The sequence below is a fragment of the Lygodium microphyllum genome, chromosome 21, assembly GCF_053477565.2.
Source record: "Lygodium microphyllum isolate KBCC chromosome 21, Lygodium_microphyllum_v1.1.10, whole genome shotgun sequence".
NCBI classification, from domain to species: Eukaryota; Viridiplantae; Streptophyta; class Polypodiopsida; order Schizaeales; family Lygodiaceae; genus Lygodium; species Lygodium microphyllum.
In genome coordinates this window covers 42,474,673-42,500,217 of record NC_141155.1, presented here as the reverse complement: position 1 = coordinate 42,500,217, position 25,545 = coordinate 42,474,673, and the positions used below count along the sequence as shown (strand labels likewise).

Sequence of the window (25,545 nt, the reverse complement as noted above, 5' to 3'; positions counted from 1 at the left end):
TTCTCGGGAACATATATCTACTATTACTAACAAAGGTGGTCTGGGCTTGAGGATCTTGCTATTAAGGCTATCAAATTGTCTTTCCAACCCCTAAAGTGGTTGGATAATGATTGACCATGGGCCTCTATACAGTATAAGATTTGCAAAGCTAAATCTGTAGCTATAAGATTGATTAATGTTAATCAATGGGATGTTCTTCTCTGTAAACCTTTCAAGCTAAATGTTAGTTAGTCCTATACTGCACAAACTTTGGTTGATGCCCAGAGGTTAGTGGTGAATGAGTTCATTTGGAAGGGAAACAAAAATGCAATAAGTGATGCTTGACTTGAATAGTGTATATTTTTGCATACATTTCATGACAAAATTTACTTGATCACTATTGGTAGGAAGCTCTCGATGGCCATTGAAAGTAAGGGCATAATGAGATGGAGCGATGTATGGGACAAGTTCACATTATCCTTAAGGATGTGGAGACTACAAGACATGAATATACTCTTACTAATCCTAGAAATGATTGGTTTTGCAGATATTTATTCCAAGAAGAAGGAATCTTGGCCAATGACCATTAACAATAGGGAGTAGTTTGGCTTGAAAGGCTAGTTTATTGAGAAAAGCAAATTGACCAAAAAGATAAAGAGAATAAAAGACTTTAAGGAGTGGGACAACAAATGGATAGTTAAGCCTAAAGATCCTAAGCAAATTGACCAAAAAGATAAAGAGAAGAAAAGACTTTAAGGAGTGGGACAACAAATGGATAGTTAAGCCTAAAGATCCTAGAGCAAATCTATTCCTTGTGGTGCTTAGAGAACTTGGAAGAGGAGACTAAATAAGCCATGGAAGGCTGCCCCATCTTTCAAGCTTAATTTGGCCTTGTGGAGGATTGTAGCTTACAAGGTCCCTACCAATGATAAAAATGAGGTTGTTCGGTTCATTGTAGAAGACTACTACATAATGAGAGGAAAATGCTAACATCCATGGTCTCCTTGTTGAGGGAAGTAGGATTAATTGTAAAATATCCTTGTTTCAACCAAGTATTGTGATGACATTGATACTTGATCATTGACCCATCAACTATAGTAGAAACTAGATGGACAAGAAGTAAAAGACGGATGCACCTTGTTTGCAAACTTCTTGTTTGCCACACATAGTTGAACTCAACTTGTGGCCACGTGCAAGTTGGATGTTGAGCCTCACAAACATTCCTCTTGTTTGTAATGGCCTACCTCACTTTAATGAGACCTACATGCATGCTCACTACAAGCTTAGGCCGAGTTTCTATAAAACACGCAAAGGCTCATAGTAAACTCCAAGCTAGCTACCTCAACATGAGGTGAACAACTTGCACCACTTAAAATTGTTTTAATTGTAGAGTAGGAGTTGCGAATTTGAGCACAATGTGTGCAAATATGCTCTGACTTTGGACACATAATTGTGATTACACAAGGATGACATATGTAATTGTCATGCCGCATGGGTATGCAATGCGCCACTCAATTGAACTTGTGCGAAAATCTATGAGTAAGGTACATACATAGACCGGTCCGATCACGGAGAACGACCAGGTGCTCATCTTTATGAGCAATGGCTATGATGTCATGGTGTGGTTGTGTATAGATGGCCAACAATGTAGGTGTGGGAGGGGACCCTCTTTTGCTTCGACGTTGCTTCATATGGTGGGAGCGACGGGTACGTCATTGAAGTTGGGTGGAGAGTTTGGTGAAGATAGGAACCTGCAAGCGACGAGCCTGGTGTGAATGCGGCTCCGGTCCATCTGTCGAGAGAAAGTGAGAAGAGAAAGAGAGACAGAGAGAGAGAGAGAGAGAGAGCTTGTGTATGCGCAACTCGTCTGCACGACCCGGGGGAGGGGAGGTCTCAAGCATCAGATAAGTCAGGCAGTCGCAGATCTAGTGCTGGAGCCTTTGCCTCCTCCTCCTCATATCTCCATCGAGACGGGATCGGCCGGAATCAGCTTGGCACGAACTGACGGCACTTTCCCTCTCATCAAGCACCTTCGGGTTTGCGTTTATCGGGCACCGGGGCTTCGCTCACTGAACCGGCGTCTGCTCATTTGAGATTTTCACAGTTTCGAACTCGAGAGTAAGCAGGTTAGTTCCCCTTTCCTCAGTGATTGGATTGGCAGGCTTAGAACCATCAGCCATTGCTGCGTTTTGACTTCTGCGGGTTTACATGATCTGCATTGGCATTGTTCGCGTCATTATCATGAACGCTGTGCTTAAATCTGCTTCCACACCCGCTATACGTGCAACATCTGTCTTTCTCGGCCATGTGTATCTTCATCTTCGCATGGATCAAGTAGGAATTGTCACTTTCCTCCAAGCTCTGGGTGCACGTAAGGAATATCCACACAGTTAAAGAACTCATGATGTCTCAATCTGATCATACAATCGAGAACATTGATATTTTTTGCATCAATACGATAAGCACGTTGTGCAAATGTACCGTCACACCTGCTACAACTGTCTTTCACAACCACTTATTCTACAGGTTTGGTTAGATACATTCTCTTTCTGGAATGAAGCAAATAGAAACTGCTTCATTTCTCCAAGCGCTGTGTTCACGTAAGGAATGTCCATTCAGTTAAAGATCTCGCTACTTCTCACTGTGATCTACAATTCAAGTACTATTTCAATAGGAGCTATATTTTTTGCCTGTCTATAGTTCTAGTTAGATACATCTTTTTCCTCCAATGAAGCAAATAGATATTTCTGCATCCCTCTTCATCTAAGGAATGTCCATGTAGGTGAAGGACTCATTATTTCTCATTTTGATAATAGAGTCGATAACAGAATGGAGCAAGAGGCTTGCTCATAATCCAAAACAACACATCAAGCAATAGGATCTAGGGAATTGAAACCTTAGAGCTTGAAATTTCCTCTTGCCAGAAGCTCGGTGATTGTTGTTTTTTATCATGATTTCATACTTTGGGCTACTTATTCATAAATTACTACATTGCATGGTGATTGCTCTTTTTTTATCATGATTTTGCTATTTGGGTTATTTAATCCTAAATTACCTCATTTTGATGGAGTGGCATTGAAGCTGCAAAAATGCTAGCATTTGGTTTTTGTCTAGAAGCTATTGGTATGCTTTTGGTTTCTATTGGCCAATATAGTCCTTGAGCCAATCTAAGAGCTTTTATGAGATTCCTTCATAATCTTGCAATGGTGGCATATTAAGCTTTATTGTATTGAGAGCATCATCTAATATAGCAATCAAATGGGAAAAACCATGATTTTCATATATATATAATGAACTATAGTACTAGCAAGACTTTACATCACTTTATTGAGATGTTTGTTACTCAAGGAATACTGCATGGCGCAAACAAAGTAACACAGGAATGTCATTGGTTGAAATAGAGAGAGAATGAGCACGTAAACTTCTATTATCAAAATTTGGGACCCTTCTCACATGCACAAACCTACCATGGAAAATGTAAGAAGATAAAATTTAGGCTAGACTCAAAATCCATGCTTAAATTGAGTGAGGATACAGGGACCTTACATCTCTTTGAAAGACTTTATGAAGTTAGTTGTAGTTGGAAAGATGAAGAACATGTATTTTTTGTTGTAGCAAAGGTGCAAAGAGATTCTCTCCAATAGAGAAGACTTGTCTTGGTTAAAGCAATTCCTTAGAAAGGAATAAGGAAGCATTGCATGTTGATTTCCAAGAAAATAGTTCAAAAAGTTAGAGAAGGTGAATTTTTAATTTAAAAAGCAAGGGACAATGGTCTTGGACATGCCCTAGAAAGAAGAGTAAGTCAAGTATCAAGGAAACAATTTGAAATTGAATAGAGATAATTGAGATTGGAATTAGAGGACTATATACTAGAATGTAACTACAACTGCTTGAGTGGTCAGCCTATCCTAGGATTTTAAAGTGGATCCTATGACAACTAAATTGGTTGATTGAAAGAATAAAACAATGCGGCCTATATTTAACTAGTATGGTTGTATACATCATATTGTGTGACAAGCATGAGGATGAAGAAGATCCTAGTCCATGAACTATTGGACTAGAGAATAGATTGTAATAGTTGCTCTATAGGATATGGCCAACAAACAAGTATGTGTAAACAGATTGTAGTATTTGCTCTATGGATATGGCCAAACAAACATGCAAACCCTAATTGAGTTGGCAAAAAGATAGTGGATTGAACACTTGCAAATAGATTGTACTATTTGTCCTACATGATATGGCTAACAAACATGCAAAGCTTAATTGAGTTAGCAAAAAGATAGTGGATCGAAGTATGTGCAAGTACAATATCACAATTGATGTTTTTGATATAGGGAATCCCTTTAAAGGAGAAGAGATAGGACAAGAAAATATATAATGAAGAACCAATGCTGGGAAAATAGTTGACACTCTTCATTTAGTACAAAATGGAAAATAGGGTATGAAGACTCTAAATCAAATGACACCAAAGGAGTCCATTGATGTCTTGAAAGATGTCCCTTAATCAAAGGACACTAGATGAATTTGCTAGTGTGTTGAGAGATATTGGGAAATATACAAACTTATCCTTCAAGTGGAGAGTGTGAAATAAGATGTAGGGAGGTTGGGATGCAAAATCAAATTTATAGAACTTCAAGCTGCCAACACATCTTACCACCTTCTAGAAATGTAGCTTAGAGTAACCTATGAGGGAGCAAACACAATGTAGGAGGTTGGTGATTGCAAAAGTGTAGCAGTTTAAAGGTGTAAGACTAGAAACTCATATCTTGGAGGCTAGAGGCTATAGGAATCTCGGATAATCACTAAAATGACAACCCATTACATGGCCAAGTTTGACATTTAGAGTGTTGTCTACAAAAAATTAATGCTTTAAGTAGGAGAAATGTGAATGCTGTGTACCGAGGGGGTGAAGAGGGCCATCAAGGTGGGAACACATTCGTAAAAAAGGCCAACTCAATATTTGGGCTCACATGTCTGTTAAGAAACACCCTAACAAAGAAACGTAAACAGAAACCGTATGAAAAGCATAGATTGATAAAAGAACACAATTAGGGTTAGGGTAACTTAGAGACAATGAACACAGTGAATAAATGAAGTGATATAACTACTGAATAATACGATGCTCATTCAGCAAACACACTATGCAGTGAATGAATACTGAACGTCAAACTTCTGTATCTCAAGGATTAGGGTAGGGGTAATGAGCTGGAGAGTGTGTCGTACTCCGAATGGATCCTGAATCACTGCAAGGCAGCCTCCAGATGTCGAATACCAGCAAACGCAGCAGTGAGAAGCTAGATCTAATGCAGACAACAGTGAGGAGAGAGAGAGACTAAAACGCAAGCAGCAGGTGAGAAAGACTAAAAACGCAGGCAGGACTTGCAGGAGAGAGAAAGACTAAAAACGTAGGCAGTAGGTGAGAAAGACTAAAAACGTAGGTAGGACAGCCAGCAGGAGAGAGAAAGACTAAAAACGCAAGCAGGACAGCCTGTAGGAGAGAGAAATACTGAAAACTTAGGCAGCAGGACTGTGATGATGTGGCAGGTTGTACGGCAGTAGGTTTGCACAGGAATAGCAGTCGCCTGAATGAAATTAGTTTCAAACTGCGTGAAGAGGGCTGGAAATGAGGTGCCAACTGATGGAGACAGCAATGGACAGCTTCAGCTGAGATGTCCTCCGCGAACGGGGTGTGGGCAGCAAGCTGAAACACCTGAAATCTACAAAAACGAGATTGAGGGAAGAGTGGAGGGTTGGCTGTCAATTTATAGAAAATTAGGGTTCTAGATCTTCCCCAACTCTCTCGATCCGCTTCTCATTTTAGGGTTTTGCTAAAATAAGCCTAAAATGAGCATGTTTTGGGGCTGTTTAAGTGACTAAGTGCATTTCTTAGCACAATACCCCCTCTAAGGCCCAAAATAGGGCTAGAAAAGTAGGCTTGCCTAAATTTTGATTTACCCCAAGGCGTCCCATTCCAAAGTAGCCAGGGCATTGGACAAAGGGTGCGCGTTGGCTGCCCAGTGGCCTACTAAGATTACAGAGGCGATGGTTATCTTACCAAGGGAGCCCAAGTGATAACCCCAGAGAGGCCAGGGCATCGGACCAAGGGTGCACATCGGCTGCCCAAGGGCCTACCAAGTTCTACAAAGGCGGATGGATACAAGGGACTGTGTTTGTTGTGTTTTGGTTTTTTTTTTTGGTTGGAAAAGTGTTTTGAAAATACATAAGGAATATAGGGGAAGCGATCGATTAAGTGGCAGATAGGAAACGATAAAGAGAGTTTTAAACCCAAGTCATTCACAAAACTAGCAAGCCAATCCCTCACACTGACTAGGATAAGTGCCTAAGGATGATAAAAGTGTGTGTGTGTGTGTGTGCCAATCATGTGGTGAATATATATAGAGGCAAAAAAGATGACGGTGGGCTTAGCAAGACAAGTAAAGCAAGCAAGCAAGCAAGGGTAGGGAAACTGCCTTTTAGGAGAACTGCCATGGGTTATGCCACGAATATGGTGGATCCTAGAGTTGATCAATCCAAAAGACCGAAGAGGGATAAATGCGCATAGATGCATGTTTACATGAACAGAATGCCAATGCTAATGCAAAGGGAGATGCAAGATGACATGCTCATGCAATATGCTATGCAACGGTGCCACTTGGACAGTGCCCTCGTAGGGAAATTGTTCACTTGTCGAAGTGTCCTTTTACAATCATGTTATCTTGACAGTGCGGATGAAGTTACAAATGCTCATAATACAATACAAAAGAATAAATAAATGTAATGTCTAAAAAATGTAAGTATCATCACTGTCACTATCAAGAGTAGAAGCCGCCCCTTCTCAAACTGGAAGGGAAAGCAAGAGGGAAGCACCCTCTCCTCGTCAAGGTGAAGAAGTAGGGGAGGGTATACCCAAGCCGATCCTGGGTAGCAGGTACTGAAGATTTGGCCGATTGACCGCTTTGGTCAAAATGTCTGCAAAATTATCTAATGAAGGCATAAACTCTAGGCGAATAGTGCCTAGCTCAACTTTCTCTCTGGAAAAGTAAAAGTGGACTCTCACATGCTGTGTCCGTGGTGTGATGATCGGATTGCTTGCAAGGGCAATGACACTCTGGTTGTCGCAGTAGACAACTGTGGGAGAGTCACATGGTAAATGAAGTGCCGATAGTAGACTCAGATAGATGGCCTCGATGGTGCTGTCAAAGAGAGCCGGTACTCAGCTTCAGTCGTGGAAGCTGCCATCGTCTCCTTCTTACGGTTGGACTAAGAAATGGGAATCGTGTCCAATGTAAAGAGGTAGCTGTTATGGGAATGCCGGGTGTCAGGATCTCTTGCCCAATCAGAATCAGTGTACCCCTGCAAACATAAACTAGAACCATATGTCAGGCCATAAGAAAAAGTACACCACAAATAACGCAACACACCAAGACATGCATTCCAATGTGATATCCTAGGTGCTGTGAAATAATGACTGAGTATGCTAACCGAGTAAGCTAAATTTGGCCTCGTGTGAATTAACCAAATAAGTTTTTCTACAACAAAGCGATAGGTATGGTCATCGAAGGGTTGTCTTAGGGTATCCTTTAACAAGTGGATAGTAGGATCGAGAGGGGTGGCCATTGGCCGTGTCTGATCCGTAGTGTACTGGTCCACGAGCTGAAGTGCGTACTTCTGTTGTGACACAAAAATACAGCCCCCAGATTGGACTACCTCCATGCCCAAAAAATAGGACAACAAACCAAGGTATGTCATTTCAAATGTAGCTTGAAACTTAGCCTTAATTTTTGCTATGGCAGCAGAATCTGAACTTGTGATGAGTAAGTCATCAACTTATAGCAGGATATAGCTAACCCCCTCTGCAGTAGATCGAACATATAAGTTCGGGTCATAAGGGGTAGAATGGTATCCATGAGTCTGTAAGAACTCATCCATCCTATGGAACCAAGACCGCGGTGCTTGTTTCAGCCCATAAAGAGCTTTATGCAAGCGGAATACCTTATTCCTCGGGTTGCCAGAAGGAAAGCCTAGTGGCTGCTCCGCATAGATCTCCTCCTCGAGAAAACCATTTAGAAAGGCACTCTTGACATCCATTTAATGTATCGGCCAACTGTGGTGAGCGGCTAGCGTGAGTAGCAATCGAAAGGAAGTCAACCGTGCAGTAGGGGCAAAGGTCTCTTCATAATCAATGCCATGCTTTTGTCGAAACCCTTGCACTACAAGGCGAGCCTTGTACTTGTCTAAAGTCCCATTAGCTTTTAGCTTAGTCCTAAAAATCCACTTTGTCTCGATGACTTTGTTGTGGCTCGGACGATCTTCCAATGTCCAAGTCGCATTTCGGTCAAGACTCTCGAGCTCCTTCTCCATGGCCGCTCGCCATTAAGGGTGCTGAAGAGCCTCCTGCCATGTATCTGGCTCAGAATGCGCTATGTAATTAGCTGTAAAGAGCGATGCAAATGATGCCTGAGGAGCAAGCCGGGCAGATCTTCTAGGTCCCTCCGTAGTGGAATCTGGTGGTAGGGAGGTAACGGGTTGCGCGAAGGGGACCTAGGAACTGAAGAATTTGCGGGAAGGTCAGGAGCGGGAAGCAGTAGGCACGATCTCCGATGATATGGAAGAAGGAATCATATCAGAATCCGGTGCAAAAGATTGCACAATATCCCTCTCGTCAAAGACAACATCCCGCCTAACGATCACCTTGTTTGTCCGAGGATCAAACAAACGATAGGCTTTCACATCAGAGGAATATCCCACAAAAATAAGATCAGCTCGGGGAGTGAGCTTTCCTATCTTGTCGTCAAGTGTGTGTGTGTACGCACGACACCCGAAGACTCTGAAGTGGGAAATAACAGGCCGAGAGCCAAAGAATGCCTCATATGGAGTCTTCGGCAGAGGAAGTGTTGGGTATTTGACTCACGCCTTACTTACGCCTACGCTCATATGGGAGTGTCGGTGATCAGTAGGACACTGGGGCACTTTTTACTCTCGGTAGGAGAGGTTTTTTCCCCCAGACTTATGGTCTTATTGTCGTATGTACTTATGTGCTTATGTTACACACATTTGGGCACTTAGTGTGTGTCGGGTGTGAACACCCCCTACAACCCTAAGGTTAAAGGGTTGTACTTTGTACTTTCTGGCTACACTCATTCAGTCTATTTCTCTTGGGTGTCGTGCTTCAACTCTGTCTCTCACTCTCACACTGTCTACTGAATCCTGGCTGCACCTCGATCCTTCCATCTCACATTTGGTATCAGAGCACAGCTCTGAACTCAGCTTCTGCCTGCAGTGTGCAAGTCTGCAGTCTGCAGCCCATGCCAGTTCTGCTACAGGCCGCCGGCGCACAGCTCCACGCAACCTGTCTCCAGCGCAACGTCAGTCTCGTCTGACAGAGTCAACGTCAGCTCCACCCGCCAGCAGCACGCATCAGCCTGCTCGTCCGCCAGCGCACAGAGTCTGACGCTGCAGTCCACCAGCGCACAATCAGCTCGCATCTGTCACGTCAGCAGTAGGAGCCGACGTCTGCCAGCGCGTTATTCGTTGCTGCAGTCCACGTCAGCTCGGCCGCCCGCCCGACGACTTGCCACACAACACGCTCGACTGTTCGCCCGTCGTCCTATCCGTCAGACGTAAGCCAGTCCGCCCGCCAGACAACCTGCCACACGACTGTCCTGCCCACCGTTTGACACCTCCACGTCAGCTCGCGACAGTCCTACGAGTCAACCTCTGCACGCGACTGTCCGCCCGCCCGTCTGACCAGCATCCACCACTCTGCTCGTCAGCCTGCTCCACGTCGGGTACATTTTTAAACAAAATTTTTTTAATTTCAGCCCAGAACACAGCTCTGGAAGAGGAGGTTCATACGCGGCAAGCACAGGACAGGTGGGGGATAAATTTCATGTAAATTTCTGGACTGGATCATCAAAAATTTTGGGGCTTTTGTGTATTTTGTGGACAGTTGCATTTGAACTGCTGGTACAGTCACAGAAAGACTGTTTTGACAGAAATTTGGCAAAAATTTTGGGGATTTTGAGATAACAGTGTTGCAGTGCACTGTTTGCACCTTGGGAAGCGTGCATTAAAAGACAGTTTTCTGACAGAGTACGCCCTTGCACATTAATTGCAGAAACGTGTTTGCTGCAATTTCTGGAAATTTGCAGGTTTCCAGTTCATACTGCTTTGACATTGCTCATTTTGTCTTTGGAAATTTGTCATCATGGCAAATCAGGGAGGTGATGTCTTTACTTATGTATCCAAGGAAGACAGATTGGACGGAAACAACTATTCCCTTTGATCATTCATGATGAAGAATGTATTAGTGGCCAAAAATTTATGGGATTATGTCAGTGGAGAGGAAACTCGACCGGGAGTTGTAGCTCCCGTTACTCCTCCTCCCCATGGCGCACGTGGACAACGGGGACCTCAGCCCGCTCCACCTCAGCCACTTCCTCCAAGAACTGCAGCTCAAAAAGCTTGGGATACACGTGATGCACAGGCCTTGTCGCTGATTGCTCTGGCAGTTCAGCGGTCCATCATACCTCATATCCGTTCGGCATCTTCTTCACGAGATGCATGGCTGACTTTGGAGCATATGTTTGCAGGAAAGAATGAGACTCGGATCTCTTTCTTGAAGAAAGAGTTGGAAACTCTGAAGATGCATGAAGGTGATTCTATGCAGGATCACTTAAATAAGATTCAGGACTTGAGGGAGCAGCTCATGAATGTAGATGAGTATTTTTCGGATGCAGAGTTGATATCCACCACCTTGAATTGCTTACCTCCTTCGTACTTGTCTTTTCATACTGCATTGAACCTCACCATGAGGATTGCTGAGCACCCACTCACTTTTATTCAGCTGGTTAGTTTGCTTCTAGAGGAGGAGCAAACACGGAAAAATAGTGGTGTGGATGCTATAGTCTCTGAGCAGGCTTTTGTGGCAAGACAGAAAGGCAAAAACAGCAAGGTGAAAAATGCTCCACAGAGTTTGGCACTTCGGGCACATCGCAGAATCAGACACAAGGGGGGACGCAAGCAAAGAAAGGAAAATGTCATTATTGTAAGAAGCCCGGCCACTATATCACTGAGTGCAGAAAGCGCATTGCCAAAGAGAAGAAGAAGGAGTCAGGAATGTCTGTTTCTACTACTCCTTCCACTGCTAGTGAGTCCGCGTCCTTTGTTGTGGACAGGGACTATTGTTTTTACACTTGCAGTTATGACATCTCTTGGGCCGATAGAGCACTTAGCTCTACAGAGGATGCTGACACTTGGTTCTTTGACAATGGTGCTTCTAGACATATTACATCTCGCAGAGATTTATTTGCTTCAGTTAGTGCACCTCCCGTTGGGAAATCGGTACAGTGTGCCAATAATGCATCATACCCTGTTCGTGGTATTGGGGAGATTCAGCTCACAACCATTGATGGCTCTATTCTCCGCCTGCAGGATGCTTTGTTTGTGCCTGGAATCAAGAAGAATTTGCTTTCTATTTCTTCTTCGGCACGCTGTGGTATGCAGGTCACCTTTGATGATGACCGTTGCATGGTTAGAGAAAAAGAATGCATGACTTTGGTCTTGACAGGATCTTTGTGTCATGGTTTATATGAGTTGGATACTCTTTCAGTAGATCAGTCAGCATACTTGACATCCACTCTTACTCCTGCTATGATACAGGCGGAGTTATGGCATGCTCGTTTGGGGCATGTAAACTTTGGCAGCTTGATGCTTTTGCAGCGTACTCAGATGCTGGATGGCTTACCTCTCTTGGAGAGACCTCCTGAGCACTTATGTGAGGGATGCATTTTGGGGAAAATGCATCGTTTCTCATTTCCTCGTGATGTTGCTTTCAAAGCAACAACCAGATTGCAATTGGTGCATTCAGATGTTTGTGGGTCTATGCAGACCATGTCATTGGGCGGTTGTTATTATTTTGTGACATTCATTGATGACTTTACACGTTTTTGCTGGGTCTACTGTTTAAAAAAGAAGTCAGAAGTGTATGATGCATTTTTGGCTTTCAGTGCACTTGTTGAAAACCAATCTGGATGCAAGATTAACACTCTCCGTTCGGACCGAGGGGGGGAATACATGTCCTCTATGCTGAATTCTTTTTTGCAGCAGAAGGGCATAGTCCATCAGTATACTATAGCTTATACTCCACAGCAGAATGGGGTAGCAGAGAGGAAAAATCGGTCACTCATGGAGATGGCCAAATGTATGCTGAAGGCAAAGAGCTTGCCTCATAGTTTTTGGATGGAAGCAGTCATGTGTACTTGCCATATTTTGAACAGATGCCCTACCAAAGCCTTGAAGACCATCACACCATTTGAGGCTTGGAACAGCCGTAAACCTTCTGTTGGTCACTTTCGTACCTTTGGGTGTCTTGCCTATGCCCATATTCCACAGGTACTTAGAAAAAAATTGGACAACAAGGCTGTTAAGTGCATTTTTATGGGATATAGCAATGAGAGCAAAGGCTACAGACTCTATGATCCCGTTACAAAGAAGGTTTTTGTCAGCAAGGATGTTGTTTTTGATGAAAAATCAGAATTATCCTTGGCTGGTTTGGACACATATCAGGCTGCCCGTGATGTTTTTGAAGGGCTGCTGCCCATTACTTTTGGTGATTCAGCTGGAGGTTCAGAAAATGAACCTAATGTTCAGCCAGCTGCTCCTATGGAAAGTGCAGAAATTCAGCCATTGGCTGATCGGAATATTCAGCATCATGCTGAAACTGAAATTCAGCAAGAGCTTGCACACAGTCAGGATGCTAGACAGTTACCTAGATGGTATTTGCAGACTATGCAAGATAGTCCTTTGGATGCACCCATGGCTGGTCGTACTAGAAGGCAAACTCGTTTGCATGATTCAGCACATACCATGGAGTTTATTATGGCAGCAAGTACTTTTGATAATGAAGAGCCTGAATGTTATGAGGATGCACAACACAGTGTGCATTGGATGGCAGCTATGCAAGCTGAATTAGATTTTATTACTAAGAATTAAACTTGGGATTTGGTGTCCTTGCCATTTGGGAAGAAAGCCATTGGAACGAAATGGGTCTACAAATTGAAAAGAAAAGCAGATGGATCCATTGATAAATACAAGGCACGGCTGGTAGCTAAAGGCTACGCACAGAAAAAGGGCATTGATTATGAGGAGACATTTGCTCCTACTTCCCATATGACGACCATCATGTCTATGATTGCTTTGGCTGCACATTATGGTTGGACAGTGCATCAATTAGATATCAAGACTGCATTTTTACATGGGGAACTTCAGGAGGAAGTTTATGTACAGCAGCCCATTGGTTTTGCAGTTGAAGGCTCAGAACATTTGGTATGCAAGCTTAAAAAGGCACTATATGGTTTGAAACAAGCTCCTAGAGCTTGGTATGAAAAAATAGATGCTTTCTTGCTTGGTCAGGGGTTTCTAAACAGCTCATCTGAGTCTACCCTTTACGTATGTAAAGAAGGGGGATCTATGCTGATTTTATGTCTTTATGTTGATGACCTTTTGCTCACTGGAACACATGCTGATCAGATTTCAGCATTCAAACAAAATTTGCAGCAAACTTTTGACATGTTTGACTTGGGAGTTTTGCATTACTACTTGGGCATCCAGTTCATACATAATGCTTGAGGTATTGGGCTATCACAGTCAAGGTATATTGGGCAGCTTCTTGAGAAGTTTGGCTTATAGGATTGCAAGCCAGTTTGTACTCCCATGGAACCTGGACTGAAACTGTCATTACATGATGACAGTGATTTGTTTGATATACATACATATGCTCTTGCAGTTGGATGTCTTATCTATCTATGCAATACTAGGCCGGACATACAGTTTGCAGTTTCAGCCTTGAGCAGGTATATGCATCAGCCACGTATGTCACATTGGCAAGCTGTCAAGCATGTTTTTCGCTACTTGCAGGGTACTCGTTCTCTTGGGTTGCTTTATGCCAAGGGGGGACCATTGCAATTACATGCTTACAGTGATTCTGATTGGGCTGGTGATTATGATACACGTCACTCCACTAGTGGCAATTGTTTCTTTCTTGGCTCTTCTTGCATTTCTTGGCTTAGCAAGAAACAATCCACTGTTGCCACATCGTCATGTGAAGCTGAATACAAGGCAGCTTTCACTACCACAGTTGAATGCGTATGGCTTAGACGCTTGCTAGCTGATTTGGATGTATCTGTTACTGAGCCTACTCCTTTGGTTACTGGCAGTCAGAGTGCCATTGCAGTGGCACGGAACCCAGTGTTTCATGCTCGCACGAAACACATTGAGATTCACTATCACTTTGTCAAAGAGAGGCTACATGCAGGTGATATCAGCCTTGTCAATTGTCCTACCACCAGTAATGTGGCAGACATCTTCACCAAAGCTCTTCCTCGTGACAAATTTGAAGCATTTCGAGATGCTTTAAATTTGATATCCTTTGGTGGCGGATGATCCTTGTACTCTTGATCACTCTTCACTCCAGGGGGGTTTGTTGGGTATTTGACTCACGCCTTACTTACGCCTACGCTCATATGGGAGCGTCGGTGATCAGTAGGACACTGGGGCACTTTTTACTCTCGGTAGGAGAGGTTTTTTCCCCCAGACTTATGGTCTTATTGTCGTATGCACTTATGTGCTTATGTTACACACATTTGGGCACTTAGTGTGTCTCGGGTGTGAACACCCCCTACAACCCTAAGGTTTAAGGGTTGTACTTTGTACTTTCTGGCTACACTCATTCAGTCTATTTCTCTTGGGTGTCGTGCTTCAACTCTGTCTCTCACTCTCACACTGTCTACTGAATCCTGGCTGCACCTCGATCCTTCCATCTCACAGGAAGAGCCGCAGTTGGGCACTGGTTAAGGATATATACCGAAGTGTTAACAGCCTCGATCCAAAGGCGCTCAGGAAGCTCTGCTGAGAACAACATAGAGCGTGCCATTTCCATGATTGTCCTGTTTCTACACTCTACAACTCCATTCTGAGAAGGGAAGTTGGTAGAGGTGAGCTGGTGAGAAATGCCATGCTGTTGTAGAAACTCGGAGAACTCGTGGGAGATAAACTCACCACCACTATCACTCCTCATGCAACCCACACGACAACCAATCTGGTTATGAACCAGCAGCACCCAAGCAGAAAAGTATGTGAAAGCATCGGATTTATGCTTGAGGAAGTACACCCACAAGTATCTAGAATGATCATTCACTATAAAAAAGAAGTACAGTGCGCCATTCAAGGCAATAGTGGATGTCGGTCCATAAAGATCAACATGAATCAATCTAAGAGGTGCCTCAACTCTATGAGAGGACTGCTGAGGAAATGGGGTACGATACTGCTTCCCGAGTTGACAAGCTTTACAGATATCTCAAGCGAGCTTTAGGCGTGGAAGGCCCTCAACTAGCTCATGGCGTGACAACTCAAAGTGAGTCATAACCAAGATACCCTAAGCGAAAATGCAAAAGACGCTCATTGTTCGTAGGCTCCCGAGAGATGGCTAAGGCCTGGAAGATATGTAACACGGAGCCCTCGGCTGTCGGCTTGGTCAGAAAGTGGGTCATGTGGTATAGGCCATTAGATTGTTCCTCACTGCGAGCAATCACTAAACCAATCAGAGAGTCAAGCATCTCGACTGTGGTCGTTGTAAAGAAAACCACTCGCCCTAACCGGCAAAGCTGCTGAACTGATAACAAGTTCATCCCAAGCTGAGGGACATGATATACATTGTCCAACGTAGCTAGATCCGGACCCTTATCAGTGGCAAAATTGACGCAACCTTGTGCCTGAATCTTGACTGAGGAGTTGTTTCCTATGTGGACCTGCCTGGTTGCAGGGGCTTGGGTACGGAAGATGTCCTCTATAGGAGTCATGTGATGTGTAGCTCCACTGGCCATAATCCAAACAGGAGTTGAAGTGCTTGGCTGTGTTGAGTGGGCCTTTGCGGTAACCTCGTTGGGAGGCAACTCACAGATATGGACGAGACTCGTATCTAATGTCTCTATGGAGACAATGTGGGCCTTTTCGGACCAGTAAGACAAGCCCTCTGGAGTTGAGAACATTGTCGACTGAGATGGTTGTGCGGTGGCAGTGTGAGTCTCTAAACTGCCCCTTGCCATCACCCTGCCTCCCCTGCAGGGGGTTGCCCAACTGAGGGGCAGGGGTTTGAGACTTAGGTTTTGGTGTTGTGCCTCTTGCCTCTGATTGACACTCGACAATGTTGACAATACATATTCTTTTTAGGTACATTCTGCCACCTAGATTTGAGAGATTGGGATGTTCCTTGTGATTCCTCGGATTGATTTTGCTTTTGATTTTGATTTTGATTTTGATTATCCTCTTAAATCCTCAATCCAAAATCCTAACTGCCAAGGTCTCATGCACATCAACACGCTATCACCTATAGGGTCAAAAACCCAAAGTCATGTCATCCACACAAACATGTAGCCAAACCAATTGTCACCTCCTAGTTCATATATCATAAAAAATTCATGTGGCTTGTATAACATATTTTCATCAAATTAACATGTAATACATAATGGCTTTGAAACATACCATAGTGTCCAACATTTCCTAGAGCATAAGGTCGGGGCCAAGTACTCCTATGTCCCTTGTATACTGTAGTCTAAATATTTCAACAGATGGATGTGGAGGATAAGATTGTGAAGGGTAAGATGGTGGAGGTGGATGTGTCTGATAAGGAGGAGAGGGAAAAGATGGGTAGGTAGAAGTAGGTTGTGAGTGTCCAATGGGTGCCGATTGAGGCGGAGGCACTGGAACATGAATGTTTCCATAAGGTGCCGGTGTATGTGAAGGCACTGGGACATGGAAGCCTTGTCCAAAGTGAGGCTAGGGCACAACAGTATGACCAGAAGGTCCACTAGGGAAAGCCATGGAGGCAAATTGTGGAGACAACTGATCCACACTCGGGAGAGCTGGGGGGGATACCCAAGTTGCAATGATCCCGAAAGTGTGTGTGAAGTAGGTGGAACACCACCCGACAGAGGTAAGGATGAGGTCCTAAAGGATGTGCCTATGTTTCCATAAACCCCCGGTGTGATGTGGGGTGCGACATAAGGTGTCTGAAATGGAAAAGTGAATGGTGTGAATGGAAGTGGAGAAGCAACGAATGAATGTGGTGGGATGGGTGGGTTTTGAAAATGAGGTGTATGAGGTGCAGATGCATTTTGTTTATTTTTATCATTTAATGATTGGAAATGAAAATGTGAAGATGATGATGCACCATGCAATGAAGAAAAAGGAACACCAAATGCATTCTGATTTTGTGAAGTAGACGTAAAAGAAGGAAGGGTAGAAGAAAAGACACCTGGCTTTTTCTTATAATTCTCACGACGTGTGTTAACATACAAGAATTGGTCCTCAAGAGGATCTTTTCCGTAGTCAAGAGACTGTACACTTTCTTCCACATGATCTCTATCAGAATATTGCAAAACAGAAGAAGTAAAAGAAGGCACAAAAGATGAATCTAACGTACCTTGCACCGGAGTGGATGGAAGTGGATGAAATAAAGGAACATACTCTGGGTCTTGTTTTCCAACAGGGGGGCCCATCCCTGATGGAGGTCTCGACGGCCCTGCAACATCATCAGACTTATGCGCAAAACTTGAAGAGAGAAATTCATGCATACCTTCATTTAGGAGATTTTCTTGAAGGGCAATCCTTTGATCGAGTTCCTCAATCTTCTTTTGTCTATAAGCTATGATCAGTTTATATTCTTCAGAGGTCAGCTTACCTAGCTGTTCTTCCACGTAATCAGAAGTGTCATCCACCATGTCGGAACTTTGTGGAGCAAGCTGATCGGCCCACTCTCGCTCGGTTCTCGGCATAGTTGGTTTTGGAGACTGAATCGGTGTTGTTGTGTTCGAAGTCATTTGAACCTACTGTTGTTCTTGCTTCTTGTGAAGAGCTTTCAGATCAAAGGCCTAGGTTTCTCAGAGAGTACCAGGCTTTGATACCATGTTAAGAAAAATCCTAACACAGAAACATAAACAAAAACCGTACGACAAAGCACAGATTGATAAAAGAACACAGTTAGGGTTAGGGTAACTCAGAGACAATGAACACAGTGAATAAATGAAGTGATATAACTACTGAATAATACGATGCTCATGTAGCAAACACGCTATGCAGTGAATGAATACTGAATCTCGAACTCCTGTATCTCAAGGATCAGGGCAGGGGTAGTGAGCTGGAGAGTGTGTCGTACTCTAAACGGATCCTGAATTGCAGCAAGGCAGCCTCCGGATGTCAAATACCAGCAAATGCATCAGTGAGAAGCTGGATCTGATGCAGACAGTAGTGAGGAGAGAGAAAGACTAAAAAACGCAGGCAGTAGGTGGGAGAAAGACTAAAAACGTAGGTAGCAGGTGAGAGAAAGACTAAAGACGCAGGCATGACAGCTTGCAGGAGAGAGAAAGACTGAAAACGTAGGCTTCAGGACTGTGATGACGCGGCAGGCTGTACGACAGCAGGTCTGCATATGAACAGCAGTCGCCTGACTGAAATCAGTTCCAAACTGCATGAAGAGGGCTGGAAATCAGGCGCCAACTGATGGAGACAGCAATGGACAGTTTCGGCTGAGATGTCCTCCGCGAACGGGGTGTGGGCAGCAAGCTGAAACACCTGAAATCTGCAAAAACGAGATTGAGGGAAGAGTGGAGGGCTGGCTGCCAATTTATAGAAAATTAGGGTTCTAGATCCTCTCCCACTTAACTCTCTCGATCCGCTCCCCGTTTTAGGGTTTTGGCTAAAATAAGCCTAAAATAAGCATGTTTTGGGGTTGTTTAAGCGACTAAGTGCATTTCTTAGCACAACAATGTCTGCAGAATGTACATGTGAAGAGTTATGTTTTATGATTTGTTTTAGTTTTTTGTCAAGGCTCATGGCTTAGATTAGGAGTTGTTAATCCATGTTATTGAAAGTGGACTCCTTTGCACGCACTTCTATAAGGGTCATGGTAAATGTTTGAGACCATTTTGCATGAATGGGAAGGAGAGAGTTTGCTAGTGCTTGGATTAGGGATGGTGGGACCATATAGTTGGTTGTACATTACTATACACCATATGCCCACTTGTTAGGTTACTTATGGATGTTAACCATGACTTAGATAATTAGGCTATTGTCTTGAGAATGGTCTTTGATTTCAAGAATGACCTAGGGATTAGGATAGGGTTTTGAGAATGTTCTAAGGAGATATTCAAGGAAGTATGGTCCATAGTACAATGCAATCAAGTACTATTCTTGATTATGTGGCTACAATGTTTGGATCTAAACCGTGCATGAACTCATATTGTGTGTATGCACTAATGAGACATGCTTTACACATTTGTTTTTTTGTTGCCTTTGAGATACATACTTTGTTTAAAATTTTATTGCTTGTGCAAGATAAGGGTTTACGACAATATCTTCCCAAAGTTCCTTATTATGGATGATGCATAAAGCTAAATTTGTGACTAAGTTTGTCTAACAAAGCTTTAATATTGATAAGTATCCATTCGTTTTTGATTTTTGACAGAATTGAATGTAGTTCAAATATTTGGCCAAGTCTTAAAATTTGCAACCATAGAAGGGGAAGATTGTGATTTAGAAAAAAATTGTCTCAATCCAAGGAGTATAAGCAGTTATTTTCCAATGACATCATCTTACCCTTGCTTTTAAAGAAAAGCTATTGTGCCAAATAGAGACGAGAAAGGCCCAAACTAAAAGATTGAAACACAAAATTAGACATTGAAAAGCAAAATATGGGAGGCTGAGACTTCTATTGAAGTGCATCAGCACCACCATGTATCCAAAATAAGGTGACTGCGAAATATTTCACCCCCAAAAAGTTGTGTTTCAGCTTGAAATCTTTCACCTTGGTTAGGTTCCAAGTGAAATGCCATATGAATTGGGAGAATAACTCATGAAAATACACATATTCAGTAGGTTTTGAATAAAAATTTCTTTTTTCCCTTTGAGTGAAGCAGATATGCAAAGTCTTGCATACTGCAATGTTTCATTAGTGAAACATGTTTTGTGTTTCACAAGGCCACATGCTTGTATCATTTTGTCTGAGAAGAGCTGCTGTCATCACTGGCATTGCCTTTCTTTGCTGGACAAGTTGGCAGCAACCTCGTGGTTGTTTGTCAAGGTTTTCGGCATCTTTTTAGTGTCAAGCTTGATTTCTTATGTTCTATAGGTGAGGCTGTCCTGGCTTTGCTTGCATAAAGGTTAGGCTGATTGATCCCGCTCAAGATTATTTACCCCATGTCGGGCTGATTGCTTGAGACAGATTTCTTCTTGATTCACTATAGGCTGAATTCTCCATTCTCAGTCATGAGAGGTACATGATTAAACTTTTCACGGATCTGGGATTTTGAGGTGTCCTCTTAGGAGGATGTGGTGCTGTTGGGGCATAACTTGACTAGAGGAGGATTATCTCAATTGAATTATCACGGTTTGTTAATGTTTTTCATTGCTCAGAAATTTAGCGGAAGTTAGATACTTGACATTATAATTGGGAATGCTTCGTGCTGATCAGGGGTTATGCCCCTTTCCACCTTAGTGCCTTGTTCCTGTGTCTCTACAATCTAGTCCTTTTATTTTTGATTCTATGTATTATTGATTAGTTTGATGTATGATTGCCACACAATCCTAGCCATTTCGGTTTTAAAAAGGGTGTGTCATGTTTGCAGTCGTTTAAAGCATTCAACAATTTACAATTTGCTCTATCAAAGTTTGGATTGTCTGAATTTTCATGTTTGTTTAGTTTATAGCTTAAAGTTTTCCCATTTTGGCAGGATTCTTAAACCATGAAGGTAATTGAGAAGATCAAGAATGCGGCAGCTCAAGATCAGGTCACATTTTCCTTTGAGTATTTTCCACCTCGAACTGAAGAGGGAGTAGAGAACTTGTACGAACGCATGGATCGTATGGTGGCCCTTCAGCCCCTGTTTTGTGATATCACATGGGGTGCAGGAGGTTCTACAGCTGATCTTACGCTGGACATTGCAGTCAAAATGCAAAACATGGTACATGCTTTGTCATAGGGTGTGAACATTACCACAAAGTTTCAGACTTTGTAATCTGAATTAAACATTCCAAAGCTATAAATTGACTTTTTACCAAGTAAAGAAAACAAGACTTTGATTGTTGTAATCAACATTTTCCTACATCATGCATTGGAAATCATTTAAGTGTGACACGCTTCTCAAAATTATGCAAAAGTTACTGCATTTTCTGTAGAGTGTACTAGTCAGGCAAACAGTTTTTGTAGAGCTGTGGTTTATTCCTAGCCAGTGAGGTTCGTGCAAGTGTTCGATGCTTGAGCTAGACACATTGTGTACACAAGTGGTGTCTAGAATTCAATCTTCTAGAACTCTTCATTGTTGGTGTTTGTAGTATAGAAGGTAGTCCTTGGTCCTATCATGATCACACAAACAGCTAGTTATCCCTATGTAGTAAAGGTCACTGACTTTGTTTAATTTCTGCAACTGCTTTCAGGAACTGCTTCAGAATAGTAAATGATTGTTCTCATCGTGCATGCAAGATTGTGTACTGTATCTTTGACAAAGTCAAAGACATGCCTTATAAAGCCCAGAGGAAGGATATCCCTTGGGGTTAGTAGGTCATAAGTGGGTCAAAGTAAGTTAATGAAGTCCATAGATAATCTTGTCTCTACATAGAGGTGTCCTTTATTTTGAGAGAAACCAACTCTTGGCACAGTTGGTCTCTGGGGCATGTGGACAAAGCCACTGTGAGAGTGATGCTGCTGCTCAAGCTGCAGGTACACCCACTGGACACACCTTAACCTGCAGCTGGGACGGTGCTTCCAACGAACCAATGCCTGATGCACTGGTCTGTTGGTGGATCAGATTTCTTTATGAACATCAGGTTTTGCCATCTGTGGTGTCAGTATGATAATGGAGTCGTGTACCGAGATGCAATATGTTTTGCTAGCTGGCAGCTTACTCTCAAACTCCATGGTGAATCTCTAGATGGTTCATATGTAAAAGAATGGATCAATGATACTAGACCTTTTATTTGGTATGCATGGCTACTGTATGAGATGCCTAAGAGAGTGTAAAATGGCTTTCTGTCTGCCAATTCGATAAGTTTGTACATGATCTGTGAAGCTCGAATATTTTGCACCAGTCAAGCTTCCTTATTGCTAGGTGAACTCAATGGGTTTCTATTCCTTAACATGTTTAATATGTCATTACACTGACAGATATGTGTCGAAACCATGATGCATCTCACATGCACAAACATGCCAGTGGAGAAAATTGATAAAGCTCTGGATGGAATCAAGGCAAATGGAATTCAGAATGTTCTAGCTCTTCGAGGTGACCCACCACATGGTCAAGATAAGTTTGTTCAAGTGTCAGGCGGATTTTCATGTGCACTTGACTTGGTGAGTGGTATCTCTATACCCACCACTGATTTGTGTAGACAATCTTTTGTATGGCTGTTCTAGCATGTTCCCATAGCCAGTCTTTGTATTTTCAAGTCAACATATACCTTCAAATTGTGTTGCAGGTTCGACACATACGTGCACATTACGGTGATTACTTTGGGATCACTGTAGCTGGATATCCTGGTAATGATTAGTTTTTTTAACTTAACAATAGTAACATAGGGCTGATGGATTAGATATTTCGATGCATGCTTAGAGCTGAAAATGTAATTCTGTAATTCCTATTGCTAGAGGCTCATCCTGATGCAATAACAAGTGAGGAAGGAGCAACTGAAGAAGCATATAAAAAGGATTTGCTTTATCTCAAAGAGAAGGTAAACCATATCCCCAAACGTAAAGGTGAAGTATGTCACGTCCTGTTAGAAGTGGATACTACTGTAGGGGGAATGGTTGCTAACAATCAGAAGACAAAAAAATTACCTCTTGTTATCCAATCAAAGTTACCAAACTTATGTTTTTGTTATTCAAAAGTGCTGTTAAATGCTTTGCTTTCAGCCTTGGATTAAACACATTACTCTTAAAGGCAGTGAATGCCTAATTGATGCAGTTTTGCTGTCTGGCAAGCATGCATGCTGCACACATGGTTTTGCTAGAGCCACCTCATGGAAAGAAAGCTAAAGGTCCCAAGTACATGTTGTGTTCGTTTTAATTTCCATCATTCAAGTAGATAAATACATGCATATGTACCTGTTCTCGCAACTCAAAGTCATAAAATAGCAAAATTATATGCATCTATACTCAAGGAATACATAACAAAATAAATGTAGATGTACTTTTTTGTTTGCTTTGTTCTTATATATAACTCTCTCTCTCTCTCTCTCGCATACTTTGGCTTTTGGTACAAAACCAATTTTCTAATTGTGTGTACGCACTCCCAAGTGAAAGATACCTTTTTTTTGGTCCCATAATATTGTATAGTAGTTTGTGGTAAGGCTCAAGAAGAGGTGAAAAAAGCTACCATGAAGTACCAAAGGGCAAAAGTAGGAGTCAAGAGGCTGAAGTTGAGAATACAAAGTTGGAAGCAACTCTCAAGAGGTATCTTGGTGGAAAGATGCCTAGGGTAATATTTGCAAGGAATTTATAACACACATATGCTCACTCAAATTGATTGCAATAAGTAATGTTAATGTACATTGAGGGTTGTGAACAGAGCTTGTTTGAAAGCATTGGGAAAAGAGGGAATATTGTTCCTAATCAATATCAGGGAGTCTGGGATAGTCATATGGTGGCCGTTGTGGAGATTGCTAAAGAAAGTAAAGTTGAACATAAGATCTCTCAAAGACCATATGGTTTTTGGATTTCGAAATGGTCCTAAATGCCCAAAGCTGACCCAAACAAAAATTGCGAAAAGCTTCTTAAAGTAGGAGTTAAGATCACAAGCATTCTTAGGTTTTTCCCAAAATTGTGAGAAGAGAATCGAGCTCTCAAATATGTTGTTAATCTATCCAGAAGGCCATGGGCTGAAGAGCAAAAGTACAAAATGTGAGGACTCCATGGGTACTGTGTAGCATGTTCAAGTAGTCTTGGTTAAGGGGAAGCCTGTATTTCCAAATGCTTTTAGAAATTTTCTCTACACTTGTAGAAGCTTTGCCAGATTCCACAGAGAATTAGCAGGATCCTCTATTTGTGATGAACTAGTAATATGATGACAAACTTCTTTTGCAATTGTTGATGCCAAGGTAAAGGTTTAGCTTTGTGCATCTCATGTTGTAGAATCCAATCAGCTGTTCTGAAATTTGGATCAAGGGGAGGAACCCATTCAAAAGGTCTACTAATGAGTTCTTAAATTTTTCTCCAACTGGATGTGTAATGCATGCCCAATTGACAACAACTAGAGTCAGATCCTACATGGAAGTAATCTCTTTCTTTGCAATGAAGCTCGCTCTTCTTGGTTCTTGTATGGCAAGGCCAACATCAAATAGCCTACTTTGATGCATACAGTCTGTGTCATGAGTTTGCATCGGAATCCATCTCATATGCACTAATATATTTTCCAATTTCTGGAGCACACGAGTGGAAAAAGAACAACTATCTTGCTTTTAGAGCAAACAAAAACAGCCTCCAAGTGGGATGGAATCCAATTTTCAATGGTGGAAGAATATATAATGATGCACAAGGTAGCAAGCAAAAATGATCAAGGCTGTCTTTGTTGAAAAAGCTGAAGCAACAATAAAGCTCTTCTTGCTAGTATGTGATATTTTCAAGACACGAAGATCCCACCATGTAGATTTGGAAAGGTCAATTTATTAACTGTTAGCCATCTTATGCCTTGCTTCAGCAATGATGTTTTCCAAACTATCGTGATGGCCATAGACAATATCAATAATCACCTCTCTCAATATGATAAGTAGAAGAAAGAACATTATATAAGCCTTGATAGTGGACTGCACAATTCACATATGAACATGCAGAGGCTATGTAGATAATGGTCATTCAGTTTTGTCATGTAATGTTTGCAATGCTTTTTGTGTCATTTACTTAAGGGCATAGTCCAGCCCAAAGTATGTTAGAGGATCAGCTCCTATATGGTCTTCCCCAAGTTCAGCTGCCACCTTCTGTGCATGTATTTCATGAAATCAACATTTGATAGTCTTGAAGAACAGGAGGGAGACAATGCATTGCCCTCATTTAGGGAATAATGCCTTTGCAAGGCTTTCAATGAAGGAGAGGTGTGATTTGACACTATAGGCATCCCAAGGTGTTTGAGGCATGATGAATTGCATCACTTGCATGTCATCCTTGCAAACCAAGCTTATCATGATAACTATGCAAGATATAGAGCTTTAGATTTAATACCATGTGAAGATATGCTAGGGTTTGTAGAGAGAACATTGAGTGTGCAAACACAACTAAACACATAACAAATAGAGAGAAGAACACAAAACGCCAAAAGGAGAAGAAGAATCTGATGAATGAATGTGGTAATGAAATGAATGAAAGAGGAGATAGAATTGTGTGGGCTCAAGGAGCAGAGGCTACACAACAACCATTTTCTATTAAGGGAGTAGGCTGAAGGAGAGTGTCAAAGTCTACAGATTTGGAATACAACAAACCACCATTGTAAACATCGATGGAGAGGACTCAAGCTAAGTGTGATGAATGTAGCA

The 25,545-nt window shown here is 42.3% G+C and overlaps 1 protein-coding gene across 3 annotated transcripts in view; it reads left to right on the top strand.

The window, feature by feature from the left end:
• Nucleotides 1-1,679: 1,679 nt before the first annotated feature.
• Nucleotides 1,680-25,545, top strand: part of LOC148017935 (putative methylenetetrahydrofolate reductase (NADH)) — a 35,369-nt gene continuing 11,503 nt past the window's right edge. For 2 of the 3 annotated variants that reach the window (XR_015687729.1, XR_015687728.1), the window contains exons 1-5: nt 1,680-2,105; nt 20,763-20,993; nt 22,193-22,375; nt 22,501-22,561; nt 22,670-22,752. Coding sequence is in view for 1 of the 3 variants with exons in the window: in XM_087661914.1 (XP_087518040.1) it covers nt 20,775-20,993; nt 22,193-22,375; nt 22,501-22,561; nt 22,670-22,752 (546 nt within the window). In the remaining 2 variants the exon portion in view is untranslated. The remainder of the gene's footprint in view (nt 2,106-20,762; nt 20,994-22,192; nt 22,376-22,500; nt 22,562-22,669; nt 22,753-25,545) is intronic. The other variant, XM_087661914.1, reaches the window with a different exon arrangement.